The sequence below is a fragment of the Neolamprologus multifasciatus genome, chromosome 7, assembly GCF_963576455.1.
Source record: "Neolamprologus multifasciatus chromosome 7, fNeoMul1.2, whole genome shotgun sequence".
Lineage (NCBI taxonomy): Eukaryota > Metazoa > Chordata > Actinopteri > Cichliformes > Cichlidae > Neolamprologus > Neolamprologus multifasciatus.
This window is the reverse complement of record NC_140445.1, coordinates 55,821,100-55,840,534: the sequence shown is the minus strand read 5'-3', so window position 1 is coordinate 55,840,534 and position 19,435 is coordinate 55,821,100. Positions and strand designations below refer to the sequence as shown.

Sequence of the window (19,435 nt, the reverse complement as noted above, 5' to 3'; positions counted from 1 at the left end):
TACACACATGCAAAATAAAACTTCTTTAGCCTGCTCCCTTATTCACAAGGGGTCACCACAGGATGGCTCTGCATATTTGATTTGGCAGATTTTCACACCTGATGTCCCTCCTGATGCAAACCCCAAGGGACTCGTGCCTCCTCCTGGGACCAAACTGACAAGCTTTGACTTGTTAGGCGAATGTGTAAACGACTACACTATGGAGCCACTTACACACAAACAGAACTCAAAAGAAAAGAACTCAAATTTGTATGAATTTTCTGAAAAATAATTTATTTCCAGAGTAAAATAAACAATATGCTGCCATACAAAAAGTATAAGAAAAGGGACAAACTGTAACTGCAGAGAGCTCAGCTGAGTAACAGGTCACATGTGCAGTGAGTCACACCTGGATATGAATTCAGTGCCCTTTAACTTTATTTAACCTTGTACACACAGTCTCCTTTAGCACATATGTAACCTCTGTATCTTATTACAGGCCTAGTTTGAAGACACAGGCAACACACCGTAGATATGAATTGTCCCAGATCTTTTGTAACATCAGACACACACACATCCCAGACAATTAGATTACATATAATTTATACTCGAAAACAATCTAATAAAAACATTCTGGGCCAAATGAAAACAAACCTTCCACTTGAAGGATGAACAACATAAAAATACTACTTTTGATTTCCTTTGCTTTGACACTGGGTGCAAAAGCCAAAAGAAAACATATAGAAAGTTCTTATTCAAACTATCCCTTATTAAGACATATTAGGCTGAAAAGTAAAAACGACATGGAAATGCTATCATGAAGAAACATTGCACATTTCAACCTATAAGACAAGACCTCAACGTCTAGTCTAAGAAGTATCAAAAAACAGTGTCTATGATCCAGCAAGAGAACAGGAAACTGAGCAGTTAAAAGATCCAACAGGCCACTAAAATAACCCAGTGAGGGTGTTTCTGTTCTCTCTTTTTTAAATTTTTCAATAGGAAAATTTCCTGCAGTGAAATTAAAACGCATCAACTAGTAGTTTGTAAACACTTGGCAACTTTTATAAATATGAATAACTGAAAAACAAACCAAACTTTTTTTTTTTTTAACCATAAAAATGTCATTTTGAAGAGTGACGGAACAAAAACACACAGTGCTGACTGAAAGGAAACTGTCACTGGAATCGTGACGGACCTAAAACAATATGGCAACTATAGTTTGTAGTAGCATCATGTCCACTCACTAATAACAGACTAGGACTGAGTGGGACGGTACTGCGCTCGTCTTCTACCACAGAGTCAACACGGGAACTCACTGGCAACACCTGACAACACCTCGCTCAGATGTAAACAACTACAATGGACCCTTTTGATTTTACCGAGGACGTGTAGCGCAGTCGAGAGCCACCGAGGACCTCAACGGGCCGTAAAATAGATCGCCTTTATCAAAACCTCTTGAATTTAACAAAGAAGAAAAAACTACATTCCTAAAATAGTCATTTAAATGTCCATATTGTCCTTTTTTTGCTTTGCAAATTATAAAACAGACTCCATATTTTCACAAAACTCGTGGTCCTCGAGGTTGTATATAAACTTCGTCCTGTCAACGACTTTGGGGCCGTCGGTGAGGGACGGGTAAAACTCAGTTGGCGTCAAGTGGCCCTCGTGACTTTTGATGTACTTCTTGTAGTTCCGCCGCAAGCAATACCATGTGGTGGTGTAAAGCAGGAAGGCGACACCCTTGAGAACGATGGCCAGGCTCACGTAGAGATGCCTGTAATTCGCGTTGTCGTACAACAGGCAGGCACCCTTCTTGTCGCAGTCCGAACTCCAGAAAAGGCAAGTGGAGTCGATCCCAGCACCGAAAATCAGAGGAGGGGGAATGAATCCTGCAAGAGAGAAACATGCACTGAGCTAAGGTTTGCTGGCTGTAAGAGGAGAATCATAAATCTTCAAACTATCACTCCGTAAGCACTGAAATGATTTAAAAATCACATTTTGTCCCTCTTATGTTCCAGTTCTTCTCTTGCCTCCTGAACGCGAGGTTGTTTTTACACTCTCGTGATCTGATTTATTTGCTTTCCATCTGAAAACACGTAAAGTCGATGCAGCCGCGCACCAGCGATTGACGGGTTGCCGTCATTAACAGAGTGCGTCACTGGAGGCATTGGTAAAACGCCACACGCTTGCAGCCTCAACAGGATTTGTGCTGCGAGTGAGAGAAATGAGACGGAGCGATTGTATGTGAAAGTGATGTGTTATCTGGAAACGGTTCCTACCGAGGAGTCGCAGCAGAAGGAACAGCACACCGAGCGCGTATGATTTCAGCTCAGGGCTCACAGTCCTTCAAGAGAAACAGACAGAACAAAAAAGGTTTTATTTTTCAAATTAAAGCATTGAGAGTCTCTTCACAAAATAAAATAAAACCACAACGATACCTGATTAGGATGATGACAGAGGGAGTCTGGGCCATGGCTCCGACCAGGCTGCAGACACAAATCACGCACAGGAAGATGAGGAAAGACTGCTGGCATCCCGGCATTGGGCATTTCCCGGGAACCGCCGTGGCACTTTCGCTGTTGTTGGATATACAGGAGCAGCCGGTCAGATTCTGTCAACAGAAAGAGAGAGAGGCGTTTGTACAACAACAAGCCATTCATCCTGCAGGAACACACATGCTACACCTGCTCCTCACGTCTGGATCAAAATCCTCAGTAGAAATAAGCAATGTGTGTTTGTTTTAGGAGCACTTAAAAACTGAAAAAAGAAAAGCAAAACAAATTCAGCAGCAGTGAAGTGGTGATACTTTGTGCTGCTGAGCTGATGTGATTTGAATATAGAAGAGATTATCTGCAGTCAGCATCTGATCTTGAAACAAGCACGTTACCACCTGACTGCCCAGCATGTGCATGTTGATGACAGAGCTGTGAAATACTGGGACTTCATATCTGTGAACACTATAAAGGTTTCTGGTGGCTTTTCTGTGCTACAGTCCCTTTCAACATTGCTGGTACTCATCATAATCAAAAAATGAAAACCTGAGAAATGTTGGATGTGGGGATCCCAGTTCGGCTGCAGCCGGCGAGGCAGGCGGACAGGTAGGTGATGCCGTTGGAGCCGCACACAGGGCTGATGGAGGAGGTGAAGCAGCTGCATTGACTGTTGCACTGAGCTTCTGGTTTCCTGCTCGCCTGCAGGGTCCTAAACAGAGAAAAACAGCTGTAAGTTACACCTGTAAAACTAAGGAGCCCTTTATCAGATATTATGGACACCGTTTCACTTTTAACATCTCCATGGAAACGACAGAGCTCTCCTAACCCGCTCTGGAACAAGTTGGTTTTAGGCTACCAATTTCAAAAGCGGCCCAAACATTCAGTATTTCTACAGGATGAGCACACAGACTAAATCACTGAGTTCACACTTTATTAAAGAGGTAAAAGCGACACCAAGGCTGAAGACTGAGCCTGAATGCTTTTATTTTAACTGAAAAAGAAGCAACCTTGGACTCATGGAGGTTTCAAAGTGCGCTGCAAATAAAAGGAGGTGTATAATATTCATCTGAACACATGAATATCTTTTACTAGCACAATGGTAAAAAGATAGAGAAGGAGCTCAATGCCAAAACCCCCGCAGAATACAGTGCTATCGGTCTCAAAGTGATCCAAACAGGTACGCTGCTCTCGAGGAACCTCGACACATCTGTGTGCAAAACACAGCTGGATTTCTGCATATGTGTGTGTGTGCGAGTGTAAAATCTCCCCCTCCTCAAAAACAGCCCCTGTGTGACAGATCAATTATCCTCCTCTTAATCTACTTCCTGCCCCCTCTGTTTATATCGCACACTTACATTAACATCCGTTCAATAAACACCATCATCATTTGTAACTAATAATTAGCTTCACTAGGGCTAAATGTAATGTATTGATTACCGGACTTAAACAGGCTTAAAGACTTAAATGAGACAGCAACCAAAAGTAACAATTTTTAACTAAAATATGATGATTGACTGATTAAACAAATATTTGCTGCTAAATTCTGAATTCATTTACCCAAACATCAAAAATCATGATAAGCAGCCACAAGAAGCTGCTAACCAACTCACCAAGGTTACCCAGGGTTTCTCAATCGCATATTCACCTGAAAGGTTTGATGTTGGCACAACAATCAAAATTAAAAGTTTAGATAAGTATACTGGCAGCAGAGCGGGTGACTTTGCCATGGAAGATACAATTATGAGGAAAGTATGGGGAAAAAATATAAAGAGGTTAAACGCACAATACAGACTGAAAGCATCATTCCTGCTGCTGACTAAGCAGCGGTGTGTGAGGAGAAGCGCTGCACAGCAGTTTAGTATTAAAAGGCCTGAATGAATGCAGGGGCACTTTAAGTGCTTTGGTCAATAAGACTGGAAAAGAGCTGCTATAATAATAAAATTTAGCTTATTTGAAACCAGGAAAGAAAACCAGCAAAACGCTGACTGCACTGACAGTAAACAGAATCAGCAATATCACAGCTGTATCCTGTGTATTAGGACACAGGAGAATCTGAGAGCAAGTAAGGAACACATTAAAAACAGAATTCAAATTTAGGTTTAGACTATGTGCAAATTTAATGTAATAGGGAAGAAAAAATGAAGGAATAAACTTGCATCTAAGAATTTATAATTCTTAATGGTCATCTGTGAATTGCATCAGAAATTAGACATTAAAAAGTAAGACCTTTCTACTATCTGTGCAGAAGTCAGAGGCTTTTTCCAGCTGTGGTGATACTGTTTTCTGGAGAAGTGATTGGTCAGTAGGTTGATCTCTAACCTTACTATGGTGATGCACCCCAGTAAGAAGTGACAGAGTTACTAAGATGATAAATAAGGTCTTCGTTCTGTGGCAGGTAGTACAATTGAAGATGCCACTGGCAGGATTACTAAGAAGTTAAGGGTAGATCTGCATGAAAACTGTCAGGCTTGGTGCAAGATCGAAGCGATTACATATGGAGTCTATCTAGATCTGAATACAGGGATTTTTTTTAAAGGACTCCTTATCATTCTGAGAGGCTATCATTGATTATTCCCTCTAAATTCAAATCCAATATAAAAAGAAAAAGGAGACTTTGTGAAAAACAAAACAAAAGAGCACTCGCAGTAAAGCTAGATTTCTACCAGAGAGAAAAAAAGGTGTTAGACCCAGCACTGCTGGGGGGTTAACAGAGCAATAACCACCTACAATTCCACATACTGTGTGTGTCCACGTCAGATGATCTGTGGGGTGTAGCTCTGCCTCACTCTCTGCCACTTAATCCTGATTTTTTGACAGTACTATTCAGATACAGGTCAAAATGGGGGCATTTTACTTCATGCCGTCACAAATAGTTATAAAACATGAGATGAGAAAATCTTGATATCACGAATTAATCCACAGGCTGATATCCTTGGATTCAAGATACATGCATAAGGTGAAGAGGAATGTAATGTGTCTGTTCTGATTTGAGATGTTTGTTTCTATTAGAAGGAAGAAGCCAAACACCATATTTGTTATATTATCATATAATTTGCTTTGTGGAGTAAAATTACGAGTTTATCCTCATGTACTTCTTTAGGTTTTATAAAAACAAACTGTCTTTTTACCTTTGAAGTAAAGAATTTAAGTTAAAAAGTGTGCGCATGAGACAGTGATTCCTGCTAATTTATGACAAACGACATAATAAATACAAAGTCCCTTCTAACAACAGAGCTTCACTTGAAAGGTTCATCAATATGAAAGTGAATAACGTGTCCTGCTGCATAATAGCTTTGCTTTAAACCTCTTTTTATTGGTGTCTGATTCAGTGAAGTCTGTCACATTCATATTCAGTTCATGCAGCCCTCGAGGCCACTTTCCAAACAGAAAATCTTTTTATAGACTCGATAAGATGACACAAAGTTGTTTGAATAAAAAGCCCTCTGTCCCATCTTTGCCCCAATGTCCAGAAGTGATAAGAATTTTTATTTACACATTTATAGTCCCTACAGTTCACCTGCAAAAAAATCCTCCAGCCTTGGCAGCAGCACCGCTTTTCACTGCTAGAGTTTGTTAACTGCTTGTATTCTCGTTCGATAAACTGGGTTTGAAATGTTAACAGTGCATTTCGTTCCTTCTCAATCTATGACATGAAAACACGCTGAAGTGAGGACAACAGAAATATATCATTAGATATCTGCCGTTCCTCCACTGATGAGTCCATCTCATCTTACATTAAGGACACAATTTTTGGCGACGTGTGAATGAAGCTTCTATGCAAGTTCAACGAGGAAGACCTAGTATTAACTCGTTTCCCAGCATTCCTGCATGGTTGGGCTGCTAGTCTATTAGATCACTTCTTTCATCATTATCTCTGGTTCAGTAACTTTATTTCCTTATTCAGCGAGTCAATCAGCCTCTGTTCCCTGTGCTTTAAATCTTGGTGCTCACTGTGGCCCGCCTCCACTACATCTCGATTTCATTTTGTTCGCTCAGATACCCTCGTCCGAGTCCATCTGCTTTATCTCCATCACCACCAGCAGCGTCTAGACTCCAGGGTGGTCCTGTCCTATTTCCCACCACTGGTGGGAGTGCTCTGCTATGTAGCTTCATCTGAGTCTAATCATCAGACAGTTTATTACCCAAACTCTGCGCTTCAACACATTGAGTTCAATTCTTTCAAATAGTCTCTGCTTACTGAATTGGATTGTAATCAAAAAGGATGGCTTCCCAAACTTTACGTGACCACAGGTAGTTTTAAAAAGGGGTTATCCAGGAAGTAAACATAGGCCAGAAGCCTGAAGATCAGAATGCCACACTGAGCAACAGCGCTCTAACTCGTCCCTCTTTCACACATAAAAGATAATCTCAACTTGCACCTCTTCACATGATCTTGGCTGACAGCTACTTCAACTGCTTTATTTATTGTGTTACATCAGTCTGCAGCCCCTACTCGCCTTGGATCAAGGCACAGTTGAGTTTGGCGTGAGGATTATGCCACTTTTAGCCTTTTAGTTGTGGTTATTAAGTAATTTAAAACCAGTGTTTTCTACAAACTCCGGTAGGGCTGGGCGATATATCGAGTTTTTAAAAAATATTGATATATTTTCATACGAGATATAAGATGTGACAATATCCTTTATATCGATATAGTCTATGTTACGTTATAATTATACTTGTGGAGCCACAAGTTTTCCTCTCTTTCGTCCACTTTTGTCTCTACGCAACATTACTCGGCCTCGCCTCTCCTTCACTGAACACAACTCCCCCTCCTCCCCCATAGCTTCACCTGCAGGCAGCGACAAGATGGACACGGCAAATCTCCGTTAGCGAGTTGTGGGGCTGGATGGCGTCAATGTGTTAGCGAGCTAACCGCGCTAACGAGCTAACCATGCTAACGACATGCAGCCCACAGGGGCTGCACGGCCTAAAATCCCTTCATTTTCTCAAAAATGAAGGGATTTTAGGCCTTATGTATGAATTCTGGTTGTGCTTACTGACCGCGAACCGATTTTAGGTGGTACACGGCGCTCAGCAATCTGTCAAAAATGTTTTAGTACGACTTTGGTAAGCTACGGAGATGCAGCGCTTGATGGATTGTCGGAGGATTACGGTTACCGTAGTCTGGAGCCTCGCGGAGTGATACGTACTGTGCTTCAACGTAATATTACCGTATTGTGTGTGTATAAGGGCCATAAATGGCACCTGTTAAGAGACATGGTTACAAAGAGGATTTCAAACTCAAGGCTGTCAGTCACGCAGTAGAAGTTGGGAACAGAGCAGCTGTGAAATCTGTCTTTGTTATTATGCTCAGCGTCTGTTAGTTTACATTTTGACTGCACAATTATGAGCTTTTTGTTATGCACAAAAACAACATTGTTTTCTTTTACTTATGGAGCATGATTATTTAATAAATGCTGATAATTTATTTTTGAGTAATTTCTTCATGTAAATCTATGCTGTATGTAACATCTGGGACACAGTGTGACTAAGAACTCTCTTTTTGTTCTTAACTTATGGCTTTAAAAAAATATCGAGATATATATCTTATATCGCCACCCAGCTAAAAAATATCGAGATATGAATTTTGGGTCATATCGCCCAGCCCTAAACTCCGGTGTCAGTTTCCACTTTTTGTTGATGCTTTTAAGCAGAGGATGTAACAAGTGATAATATTAAATATTTTTTCTTACATGTTGCCATACGGGATGGTCACTCCTGCGACGGGACCCGTATCACAACCAAGGAACAGAAAGGAGACGTAGCAGGCGGTGGACAGCAGGTTGACCAGCATGGCCATTCGGATTGCTCCCAGCGCTGATAGATTCAGCTTCTTCACCAGCAGACCACCCATGAAGATCCCCAGACACGCACATGGAATAGCTGTCATACCTTAAACACAAGATAGGCCCAAATCTGTTTATTATACTCCTCTGCAGGAGAAAAAAAAAGTGTGCATACGTGCGACTTTTTGCACAGAATACAAACCTAACAACTGATTTGCAGAGGTGGTGGTGAGGTTGAACTGCTGCTCAAGATATTTCCCCAGAAAGGCTGCAAAGCCGGCTACGACGGCGATCTCCATACAGGCCGCCAGGACGATGCAGGTGAACACAGGGTTCGACAGGAGTTGCTTGGTCACCGTGGGGATCACTGGACATAAAAGGAAAGAGGAAATATAAGCATTGAGGGTAGGGGTGTGCGATATGACCAAAATCTCATATCCCGATACAAGACATCTATCTTGTATCGGGATATGAGATACATATCTCATATGTATGTGATTGTGATTTGTGATTTATAAATTTTTGTGATATAAATCACAAAAATTTTACATTTTCTGAAAGTTCTGTGAATCTCGGGCAGCTTGCGTGAAGTGTTTCCAGCTGGGCGTTGTGTACCTGCAGTCGAGTGTTTTAACCGATATTTATTACACAGCGTGCTGCGGGGAAAAGCCTGTTCTAACGTTTGAGTCTAAGGTTTTGTTATTTCAGCACCTGTTCTAACTAATTACATGTGTTTAGAAATGAAACACCAATTATGATCCAGTCACTTCCAAAAGCTTTACAATTTCTGCAGCTGTGTAATAAAGGACACTTTTGAGCCAACTCTACTAATCCAAAACTAGTGTTCAAGTTCTTCTAGTAGTTCATTTTACTTTTAAAAGTTGCATACTCTTACATATATATACAAGTACAACTTGCAATGGTGCGATGTGGGGACCTAGTCTAGACTCCAGTAGCTAGAGTAGATTTACAGTTCAATTCTTATATTGGCTTCAAGGCCCACTTATATTGTTATATAGTGGGCCTTGAAGCAGCTCCTAAGTTTATCCTTTGTCTCATACAAGCCTCCTTTTCTTTGAGTCAGCTTTATTCTGATCGGCTGCCCCTTGAAAACAGCAAGTTTGAACATAAGCTGAGATGACCATACTAATGATAGATGCCTGAAACAGAGCATTTAGCACAGTCTGAAACTGAGCTTTTGGTTTATTATATACGTATATGTTGACCTCACCATCTGACCATGTTTAACATGAGCACTCGTCACTATAACAGTAAAAAATAAGAAAAAAAAATCATAGGTTATCTTTAACAACACATAATACTACAAATGATGATATTATAACTAATCTAGTACCATTTACACTAACAGGTTTTATTTAAAAAGGACTGTAGCACTTCTGTTTTGTCAGTACTTCATAGCATTTGGCAAATACAACAAATAAAAATATAAAATGTTGTGTGCTTTTGTTCCATACATGCTTGCATTAAAAAAACAACAACACCAAACTGCAGTACTACGCTGGATGCTGCATGCTCACCCCTGAGTTGCTGACAGCAGGTGGGGCTATTGGCAGGCTCATGGTTAACTACGACTCCGTTGCTGGGCTTAGGAGTCTCACAGTCTGAGCTCAGAGAGGGAGGAAGCATAACCTGCTCGCTATCTGCTCCCTCCTCCCGCTCCCTTGCTGGCAGCGACTGAGGGAAGCCAAACATCAAGACAGCAGAGCAGAAGAGTAAGGCACCACACAGGAGGAAGCCTGCCCACCAGGCCCCGATCCACCGCGGGTCTTCTGGAGTGATGTTCAGTTTACCTGCGGGGAGGCATGGTGTCGGTCAATAAACTGCACATGCCAAGAAAAGAACACACGAGAGGATCACAGAGTAGGGACACATTCAACTCACTGGTTTCAATGAAGATGGCGTCCACATAGAATTTAGTGCACAGCGATCCAAGGATGAAGCCGCAGGCAGGTCCGAACACCAGTGTAGAGAAGAGGATTCCTGCAAAGAAACATTGATAAAGTTTAATGTTTGATTTCTACACATCCAGTACTCTAGGATATATTTTTATACTGGGAAAAAATATCGAAAGTAACCTAAATGCTTTTTTTTTTTCTCAAAGTCTTGTTAATATGTTCTGGGTGGTGTTAAACATTTATGGTAAACAGACATATAGTATGAGAAAGCATCAAGCAGTTTTAATTAATTTAATTTGCTCATCTGAGTTTGTATTCATTAAAAATCTTTAGATTTCACTTATTTTTAAGTAGCTACACAGTTAGTTTTAATCTTTGTAAGATGGAGGGTGTTCTCACAGAGGAGCAAGATTTAGGAAAATCAGAATACAGTACAAACAACACCTAACGAGGGCACTTGATTCCCTGTACTCTACTCGTTTGTTTATCAAATGAGTAGTGGCCCCACCACTCACCATATGACAGCTGGGATGAACTCCAGCCTACTTGGAGAAGCAGTTAAGAAAACAGATGGATGGAAACTGGTTTAATATTTAGCCCATAAAAGGTCTGAAAATAGTACAAAAGGCTCAAGTTCTAAGAGCCTAAAAGTGACACCTTCAATTGTCCTACTTTTTCTGGGCAGCTACTCGAAGATATTCAATTTCAAAACGTATCAAAATAGAACGACAGCAAATCTTCCACAGTATTCTCTTCGTTTTCAGCGGCCCTATCCAGTAGGTACACTGTGGAGCATGACGGCAAACACAGAAGCAATTCAGCTGTCATGAAAGATCAAGTCAGTTAAAAACCACAATGCTATTGGTGGCAGCACACACCGACTGTGTTCGTTATGCTCGCATGGCTCAGCCCTATCAAACTCACAGCATAACATACACACACCTGACAATGGAAAACAGTGGTTCTGTCCCAGTCTTATGGTGGGCAGCTTGAAGCTTGATCTAAAAATCCTCATTAGAGCATTGTCAGCGGGGTGGAAGTCTGGCACTATGACTCAGACTGCAGGGAGATAATGAAGACTCAAAGCTCAATTTAGGAGACAAATATCCCCCCGACAGTCTGTCCTGTGATCTGCGGTATTATTAGACCTGAGTGTGGAGAGCTGTACTGCGACAAACCAGATCCGAGTTTAAGTTTAACTACTGCTGCGCACAAGAAATGCAGTTTCGAATTACCATCGAAATGAAATGAAAACATCCCTGCTAATTCTGCTTCCTTCTCTTGGGGCATTAAAAATATTTCTGCTACCGGGACGATGTTGTTTGCATGCCAAAAGCAGCCACTTAACAAAAACAAAACAAAACAAACAAAAAAAAAAAACAAAAAAACATGGAAACTGTGACTAAGCTGTGTATGTGTTTGCTTGTGCTGAGAGCAAATGCATCAGGCCTGCTTCCTGCCTTGACCACCCACATAGGAAGGGAGTCAACACATGAGCCTCATTCACATCAGTTTATTCTTCGCATAAAGGAAATGGCTCACAGATTTGCTAGGTGGGGTTTACTACCTATACCCTCTTCTCCATTTTAATGCGGTATAAACAGGCTCATTTAAGCTAGACAAGGAGTGAAACAAAACAGAAAGAGCCTTTCAAGTTGTGATGGGAACATTTGGCTGTTGTTCTGAAGAATACAAGTGAAACATCTTTGTGGTTGACAGTCAGACCAGCGCGGAAATGAACAAAGACCCAGATGTAGTCATGAGGCACTGGATCATGACAGGTTTTAACCTATTCCTTCTGCTATTTTCTGAGATTTTGGCAGGTGGCTGACAAATTTTCTTTGCTGTGTCTGAATGCAAGACTTCCAAATGTGAGAAGTTTTTTTTTTTTTTTTTTTAAATAAATTGTCAACTCAAACACACACACACACACACACACACACACACACACACACAAACAGGAAGTTGTTGTATCTCATTAGGAAGTGTTTACTATATACCTAACAAAGAGTTTAGCTTAAAGCACTTAAAAAAAAAAAGAAAGAAGAGGACTGCAGCCACCACTACGTGACTACAAAATTTGCCTGTGGTGTTGCAAATGAGGCCTATGCACTATTTCTTTTGCGTTTCCTTAGAAACTAAGTGTTGCTTTCACATAGCAACATCACAATTGCTTTCACCACAGGAAACCCCAGAGAGGAAATTCAGTTAGTGAAATCACCTTCCAGGAGATGATAGCTCAGTAGTCCACGAATCAGCAACCACTGAGAGGATAAATGTCTCTGCCTACCCCTGGTTGCTCTCAGAAACGCTGTATCTTGATGATAACATTTAAGCCACATGGCTCACATGGAGGAAAAAAAAAAAAGTTAGTAATCTAGCGTGGCCCCTTATCAATCTGCTGCTTCTGGAGGAGAAACAAGGGCAGTGCAATTTGAAAGTCAGAGATAATCCCCACCTGAAATGATAGGGTTTTACATTTTTTATATGTTATGGGTCAATAACAACAGAGGCAGGCATGTCATGAGTTGGCCTGCATAATAGCATAAAAAAAAAGCTAAATTACAGTTACCAACAAAATTTGTAGTGTTTTGTGTGCCAGGTTATTTCTTGACATGGCTTTTAACTGTTCCCACATTGGAGCTGCTGTTAGATACACGGTCGTCTGTATATCTACAAAATCTAGCTGTTTCTCGCCAAAATGAGCGTCACCACTAAGTCAGCAAATATCTGTGGTGTGTACCGCTTTTATGCTCTTATCTAAAGATTCTTCAGAGCTGCACGACAAACAATGACAATGCAACCATTTTAGAAAGTTAAACTTACAAACTGTGTCAGACTATGGAGTATCACAGTATTCACTGCATTGAGCACTGGGTGAATTGCAACAAAACGATCCAAAAAAGGTTCATCTCATAAGTTTGTGCATGGCTCTGATGTTTTGATGCATCCTTGCATGCGTTCATCTCTCAAAAGTCACATTTTTTCCAGTTTTGCTTTCATTACTCTGGTTTGTGTGTTTTCAGTAGTCTTGTCAGTCCAGTCAGATTTTATTGTGTGATGATGATAATAATAATAATAAATTATAATTATAATAATTATAATAATAATTATAATAATAATAATAATAATAATAATAAACATTACTGAATTATTGGATGTGTGGAAAGAATAGGAACCTAAATTCCTAGTCCACTCTTTTTGTCTTTGGTCACCAGAGATCAATGGTCAGAGGACTTTTTCCGAATCAAAGAGTCTCTCTTCCCTCCTCCTCAACCCCCCCAAATCCAGAAAAATCCATCCGTTTTCTTCAGTTCTTCTGTGCACAAAAAGTAGCAGGCTAAATGGACAAAATGATGCATCGAGAGAACAACTTGGTTAGTTTTACATCTGAATTGAGACCCTGACTCTTTGGTAAAACAAAAAACAAAACAAACAAACAAACAAACAAACAAACAAGTGTAGCTACACTGACTATAAATTATTATATTTTTTTCACAATATGATTCAACAGGAGTAAAAACTAAAACCCAAGTTAAGCACATTAAACCTGCATGAAGGACAATACACAACCGCTTTATAATCTCTTTTTTATTTTCCTCTAGCTGTCCCGTTACAAGACAAGTACAAAACAAACTAATTTGTTCATGTTGTACTTCACTCAAGCCTTTTAGTACCCTGTGAATTATACTCTCTGGGGAGCATGTTTGATGTAATTTAATAACAAAGCTTGGGTCTAGTGTTTTTGTCTCCCTGTAATTGACTTAGAGACCAATGGAAAAAGCCAGAAAAGCCACGTCCATATTAATTAACCCACAGATGCATCTTAAACCGGGGCTGAATATAAAAATACTCCCGCAAAAACAGGAGGCATCATTCAAATTGTAGATCAGAATCACCATTTCATATGCAACTCTTGTGGTTTAGCACTCTCCTGATGCTAAACTAACTGAACACTTTGATAGTGTTTCCGCTCAAACAACAATGCATTAGTGCCTCTGTCTTACAAATGTTTATAATGATGTATTTAAAACACCATGCACAGATTAAACCATAACACAAATGATGAAGGTAGTGACAGGCTCTTCATAACAATCACTCAGGTTAATGCCAGATGAAACCCAGAGAAATAGATATAATGCATGCGTTCACATAGCTCACAGACCCTATAAAAGCCCTTAGCTGCAAAGTTCAGTTTAATCTGGGTATTGAAATTACAAACCAGCACACTGTGAGGTTAAACACACACACACAGAGTAATCGAAATGTCAGATCCATGACAAGTGCACCACCCTTGGTTCATTTCCTCCACTCACTGTACAAAGAGTTCCTTCGACTCCACCATTAATCCTGCTCAAGTAGGCTCAGTAATCTCATGAGCTAAATAACAGCAGAGGGACAATGTAGTGTGGGAAGCCAAACAACAGCTTGTGACACTTTCACAAGAGACCAGACTGAACCTGAATGACCAGTAAAGATGAAACCAGCATCCCAACTTGTCACATCTGAAACCTAAATACGCGTTCAACCCCAAGGTTTGGTCGAGACGGGGAAAAGAAAAGGCACAAGATTCCAAGGTCACATCAAAGTGACTGCAACATTTACACGCTAGAGGATTAAAGAGCTTTCACACCAAAACCTCTCCTCCTCTTCTGCTCTATCAGGTCATCAAATCCTCTGGGTAGGAGGGTAAAGACATTTTTAAGATTAAAGAACATTGAGAAATGCTCAAATAGGCCAGACGTGTCAGAGGAGCATGGACAATTTGCTCCACAGAAGTGAGATGGCATCAGTCACTCTGACAGAGATTCAGACAAATACGACATTTTAACTAAGAAAAGTCACACACTACACCCAAGAAAAGTGCTGTGCTTCAGCTACAACACAAAACTTGTAAAAACTGAATTTTTTAAACCGTTTCGAAAAGAAATTTCCTTCTGTGCAATGGACCGAAGTACTTCTAGGAGCAAGTCTTCATGAAATGCATCTAAGGGCTTAGTTTGTGCAGCATTATCTCATTTAACTTTAGTTTTCAGCTGTCACCAGTAGAACGTTTGCTGACCAACTATAGTTGTTTTAACCTAAAGCGAAAATGACCCCTAGTTTTAGTTTAAGTGTGAACACAACTAGCCTAAGTATGCACTGATGCATGTGTAGACTGGGACATCTATGTGACAGAGTCAACTAAAAGCATTGTAATACCCATTTTGAATTTTGTAATTTGTCCTCATTTGCCCCTGAAAAATACCATTCATATTTGAAAGATTAAAAAACTACAACTAAACTGAAACCAAACACTGTAAAAATAACAAAAGCAAAAAGGGGAAATGAGCAAAAAAAAAAAAAAAAAGACTAGAATTTAAAAAAAAAAAAAAAAAAAAAAAAAAAAAAAAAGCAAAAAAAGAAAATAGCCCAATAAGATAGAAATTACAACAAATATTTTTTCTACTTACTGACCTTCTAAAAGTAAAATAAAATAGTTCAGTCAATAAAATTCTAAATAAAATACAATGATAAATAAGAAATTGAATATGTAGAACAAAGAGGCTCTACGAAGAAAAAAAAATGCCTTAATAGATTCAATAAAGCAAGATAACACAATAAAAATGGCTGCATGAAAAACAAGCAGAGCTCATGTCAGATGGAATTAAAGTGGTTGAGTATAACAGAGAGCAGTGGACAGCGTAATAAAGTGACTTGGTGTACACAGAGTGCTAAGTGTTGTGACAGTCCAGGGCTGAAGTAAACTATTAATGAGATAACAGTTGTATAGTTGTGTGGTACAAAGTCCCCGTATATGAATTCCATTTTAAAATCATCTAACCAAGAAGCAGTGGAGGTAGATCGAATCATCTACTAATCAGTGGGTTAGTGGTTTGGTCCCAAGCAACCTCGGAAAAGATAGTGAATCTCATATTGCTTCCTATGCATCCATCTGAGTTCGAGTGTGTGAGATAGTTAGAAAGCACTTAAAGGCATAGAGCAAAGTGCTCTTTGAATGGCTGCATGTGGCTTTAGTAGATATATACACTCACTGGACACTTTATTAGGTACAACTGACTTAAGGCAATTATCTAATCAGCCAATTACATGACAGATCTTCAGTGCATTTAGATATGTAGACTTGACCTGCCATAGGGCTGGGCCATATTATACCATTCACGGTAATACCGGTACAATGTTAGGCAACGATAAGAAAATGAAATATCGCGATAGAATATGGGTGAAACGCGCATGCGCAGTGCCTTTGTTTTCATACGCACATGGCCGAAAAAGCACGGCGGCAACGGAGAATGAGAAGGGGGAAAGCGGATTGTTGAGTGAAACAGATGAACCAGAATTGGATTTTAAAAATGGTGCAACTTCACTGGTTTGGTGTTTGTCCGTCAGATACACAACAAAGCACTTTTTTTGTAGAAGTTAGCAGGAAGTTAGCTCGCTAGTTTCGCTAGTTACCTAAGCATGATAAAGCATGTTCTGACTGAGAGATTTCTGAAAAAATTCAAACGTACAGCTCTGCTATCACTTCCAACATAAATGAAGACAAGAAACTAAACAGCAGTGACGTTGTTGCAAAGCTCCTCTTTTTAACTTCAGTGGATATTATACATGGCTATGCTCAGGATATGTCAGCCCATTTCTACTGGAAATGCCTTTTGGTTAAACTTTCAGCAAGGAATTTGCATTTGCACTGTTAAATGTTTATATAGCTTTAATGCACATAAAAACAGCTGCTTGTTTAAGTGAAAATATATTGATGGGGGTTTTTTTGCGCTAGTAAAGTTGTGGAGTTGAATTTTGTCTCGCAGAAATTATATCGTTATCGCAAATTTTCAAATATATATCGTGATATTTATTTTTGGCCACATCGGCCTGCTCTAACCTGCCATACTTAAAACCACACATTAGAATGTGGAAGAAAGATGAGTTAAATGGCTCTGAATGCTGCGTAGTTATTGGTACCAAACTGACAGGTCTCAGTACTTCAGAAACTGCTGATCTACTGGGTTTACAGTAGAATGGCTGGATTTAAATTGAAATGTAAATATAAATCCTGCAGCAGTTTCTAGCAAGAAAATGCCTTGATGATGCTAGAGGTGAGATGCCAGAATGATCGGACTACCTTCAGCTGACAGTAAGTCCACAGTAACTCAAATAACCACTCATTACAACCAGGGTATGCAGAAGAGCATCTCTGAATGTAACACTTGAACCTTTGCAGCAGAAGACCACACTGGGTGCCACGCCTAAGAGCTGAGAACAGGAAACTGTGGTTAGCACCTAGCTGAATCTATCATATGAAGAACTGAGGCATTTCTGAAAGGAAAAATAGGGGTCCAACCTGCTACGAGCAAGATGTAAGTAATGACTTGACTGCTGAGTACCAGTCCATTTTGTGGTGGAGGATTGTTTGGCCTGGGATACATGCTAGTTAATCATTGCTAGCTGGCTGAGGTTAGCTGTTATTGTTCTAACAGGCAAAATCATAAAATACAGTTCGCTTTAAAGGGCTGTGATAGATAAATTTAAGAAACTTTCAGCACACTTCACCAGGGGTCTTGATAATCCTTTGCCCTTTTGTCCCACCTCATTCACAAATTGATGGCCCTTCTTCTTGCCTGGTCAGACAGCTGACTATAAGCTAGACAGGAAGTAAGTTAGGGGCAGCTACTGCACACAGCCTGCTTTGTGTCTTTTCCTGAGTCCTCATAAAGATCTCAGAATCTTTTATCTGGTACATTGGTTAAATGTCAGTTGAAATCTTCCAAACTTTGGAAAAGCCAAGAGTTACAACCTCAACATGCTCAATTTAAGAATGATGATAGCAACAACGAGGACTCAATACTGTCACCTGCCCTAAACACAGGTGTTACTAATCATATTAATGAAGGCTCTGTGCCCAAGCTGAACAGAGCCTAATTAATGCCATTAGTAACACCTGAGTTCACCTTTCATACCATGGCTGCTGTGAAATGCATGTATTGTGTATCTTTAGATAAATGTGTGGGGTGTGCATCAGCGTGTTGTTCCAACTTTGACCTCAGAGCAGAATCATGTCTCTTGTTGGTGTGTGGCTTCAATTTGTCATCACTAAATACAGACTTTTTCAACCACCATCTAGACATGAGCTGTAATAAAAACAGACATTTTACGCAATTCACAAGACGTTGCAATCTTCCTGTAACACTTTGAAAGCAAGTATATCCAGGAATCAGGTCCTGAATCATTTAGGAGTAAAAAGTTACTCAAGCGCTTTCATGTAACAACGTTTCTGGTTCTTGTTTTACTGCGTCATATCTCTGCCAATAACACAGACGGCCATGCTGTACCTGGAGGATGTTTTTTTTTTTACCATAATGACTCATTACCGGTACCAATTTTCTGAAAATATAAATAAATAATTAAAAGATAAGGAAAACTTTAAACACAAAGGAGCTTGCAGTCTTATCTGCTTGACCAGAATTTTTTTCCGTCCATGTTCTTAAATTGTGTTATGACAAGTTAAGGTTTAAACATTAAGTATGACACATGTTACAAAGATGCAAAGAGAGGGACACCACCTTATACTGATCTTTGTTATGTAAACCCAGCCTCCCTCATGCCAACAGGATTACTGCTAACAGGTAAGTCATGCCATAGTCGCCTCTGAGGTGAAACCTATTTTGATGAGGTACAAAGGCGATTAATGGTCACCAAATCTTTAGCTATCCGTAAGCAGGTACTAAGAGAATTAGAAGACAGCCTTCCCCACAGGAAGCAAAGCTTCTACCCACCCAGCTTTTAGTATCAACGTCACCATCACTTGTCAAAGCATTTGCGATAAGCAGGAAGTCTCACTAACTTTCCAAAATCCAGACAGTTGCAAACTTTCAAATGCCTATTAATTATTTTCTAGTTATCCCAGAGGATGTTTAGATGGTTTATTCAAGAGGAAGGAGAATTTAAAAAAAAAAAGAAAAAAAGAAATCACTAAAGTCGAAAAACTTAATCAATTTTCTGATCAACTGACTTTAACTTTCCGTTGAAGCTGGAGGGAAGAAAAAGAGTCAGTTTGTTAGTCAGCTGTACCCAATAATAACCTGTTAACTCTACATAGCCATGACCTAAATAAAAAGCCTCAGCTCAAAGTAGGCTCTCAACTCACATTCAAATGCCATTACATCAGGATCATCCTGCTTTAACTTCCGCTTACGTCAAATCATGTCAAATTTGAAACCAACCCTTCGCGCACACTCAGCCGGGATCTGATATAAAAACA

The 19,435-nt window shown here is 39.9% G+C and overlaps 1 protein-coding gene across 4 annotated transcripts in view; it reads right to left on the bottom strand.

The window, feature by feature from the left end:
• Positions 1-246: 246 nt before the first annotated feature.
• The window catches only part of slco3a1a (solute carrier organic anion transporter family member 3A1a), a 36,405-nt gene continuing 17,216 nt past the window's right edge, over positions 247-19,435 (bottom strand). For all 4 annotated transcript variants that reach the window (XM_085167026.1, XM_085167025.1, XM_085167028.1 and 1 more), the window contains exons 4-11: positions 10,163-10,261; positions 9,799-10,071; positions 8,463-8,627; positions 8,168-8,366; positions 3,021-3,183; positions 2,421-2,593; positions 2,262-2,326; positions 247-1,871 (exon numbers count right to left, since the gene is read on the bottom strand). In XM_085167026.1, coding sequence (XP_085023152.1) covers positions 1,519-1,871; positions 2,262-2,326; positions 2,421-2,593; positions 3,021-3,183; positions 8,168-8,366; positions 8,463-8,627; positions 9,799-10,071; positions 10,163-10,261 — 1,490 coding nt within the window. In that variant the 3' untranslated portion in view covers positions 247-1,518. The remainder of the gene's footprint in view (positions 1,872-2,261; positions 2,327-2,420; positions 2,594-3,020; positions 3,184-8,167; positions 8,367-8,462; positions 8,628-9,798; positions 10,072-10,162; positions 10,262-19,435) is intronic.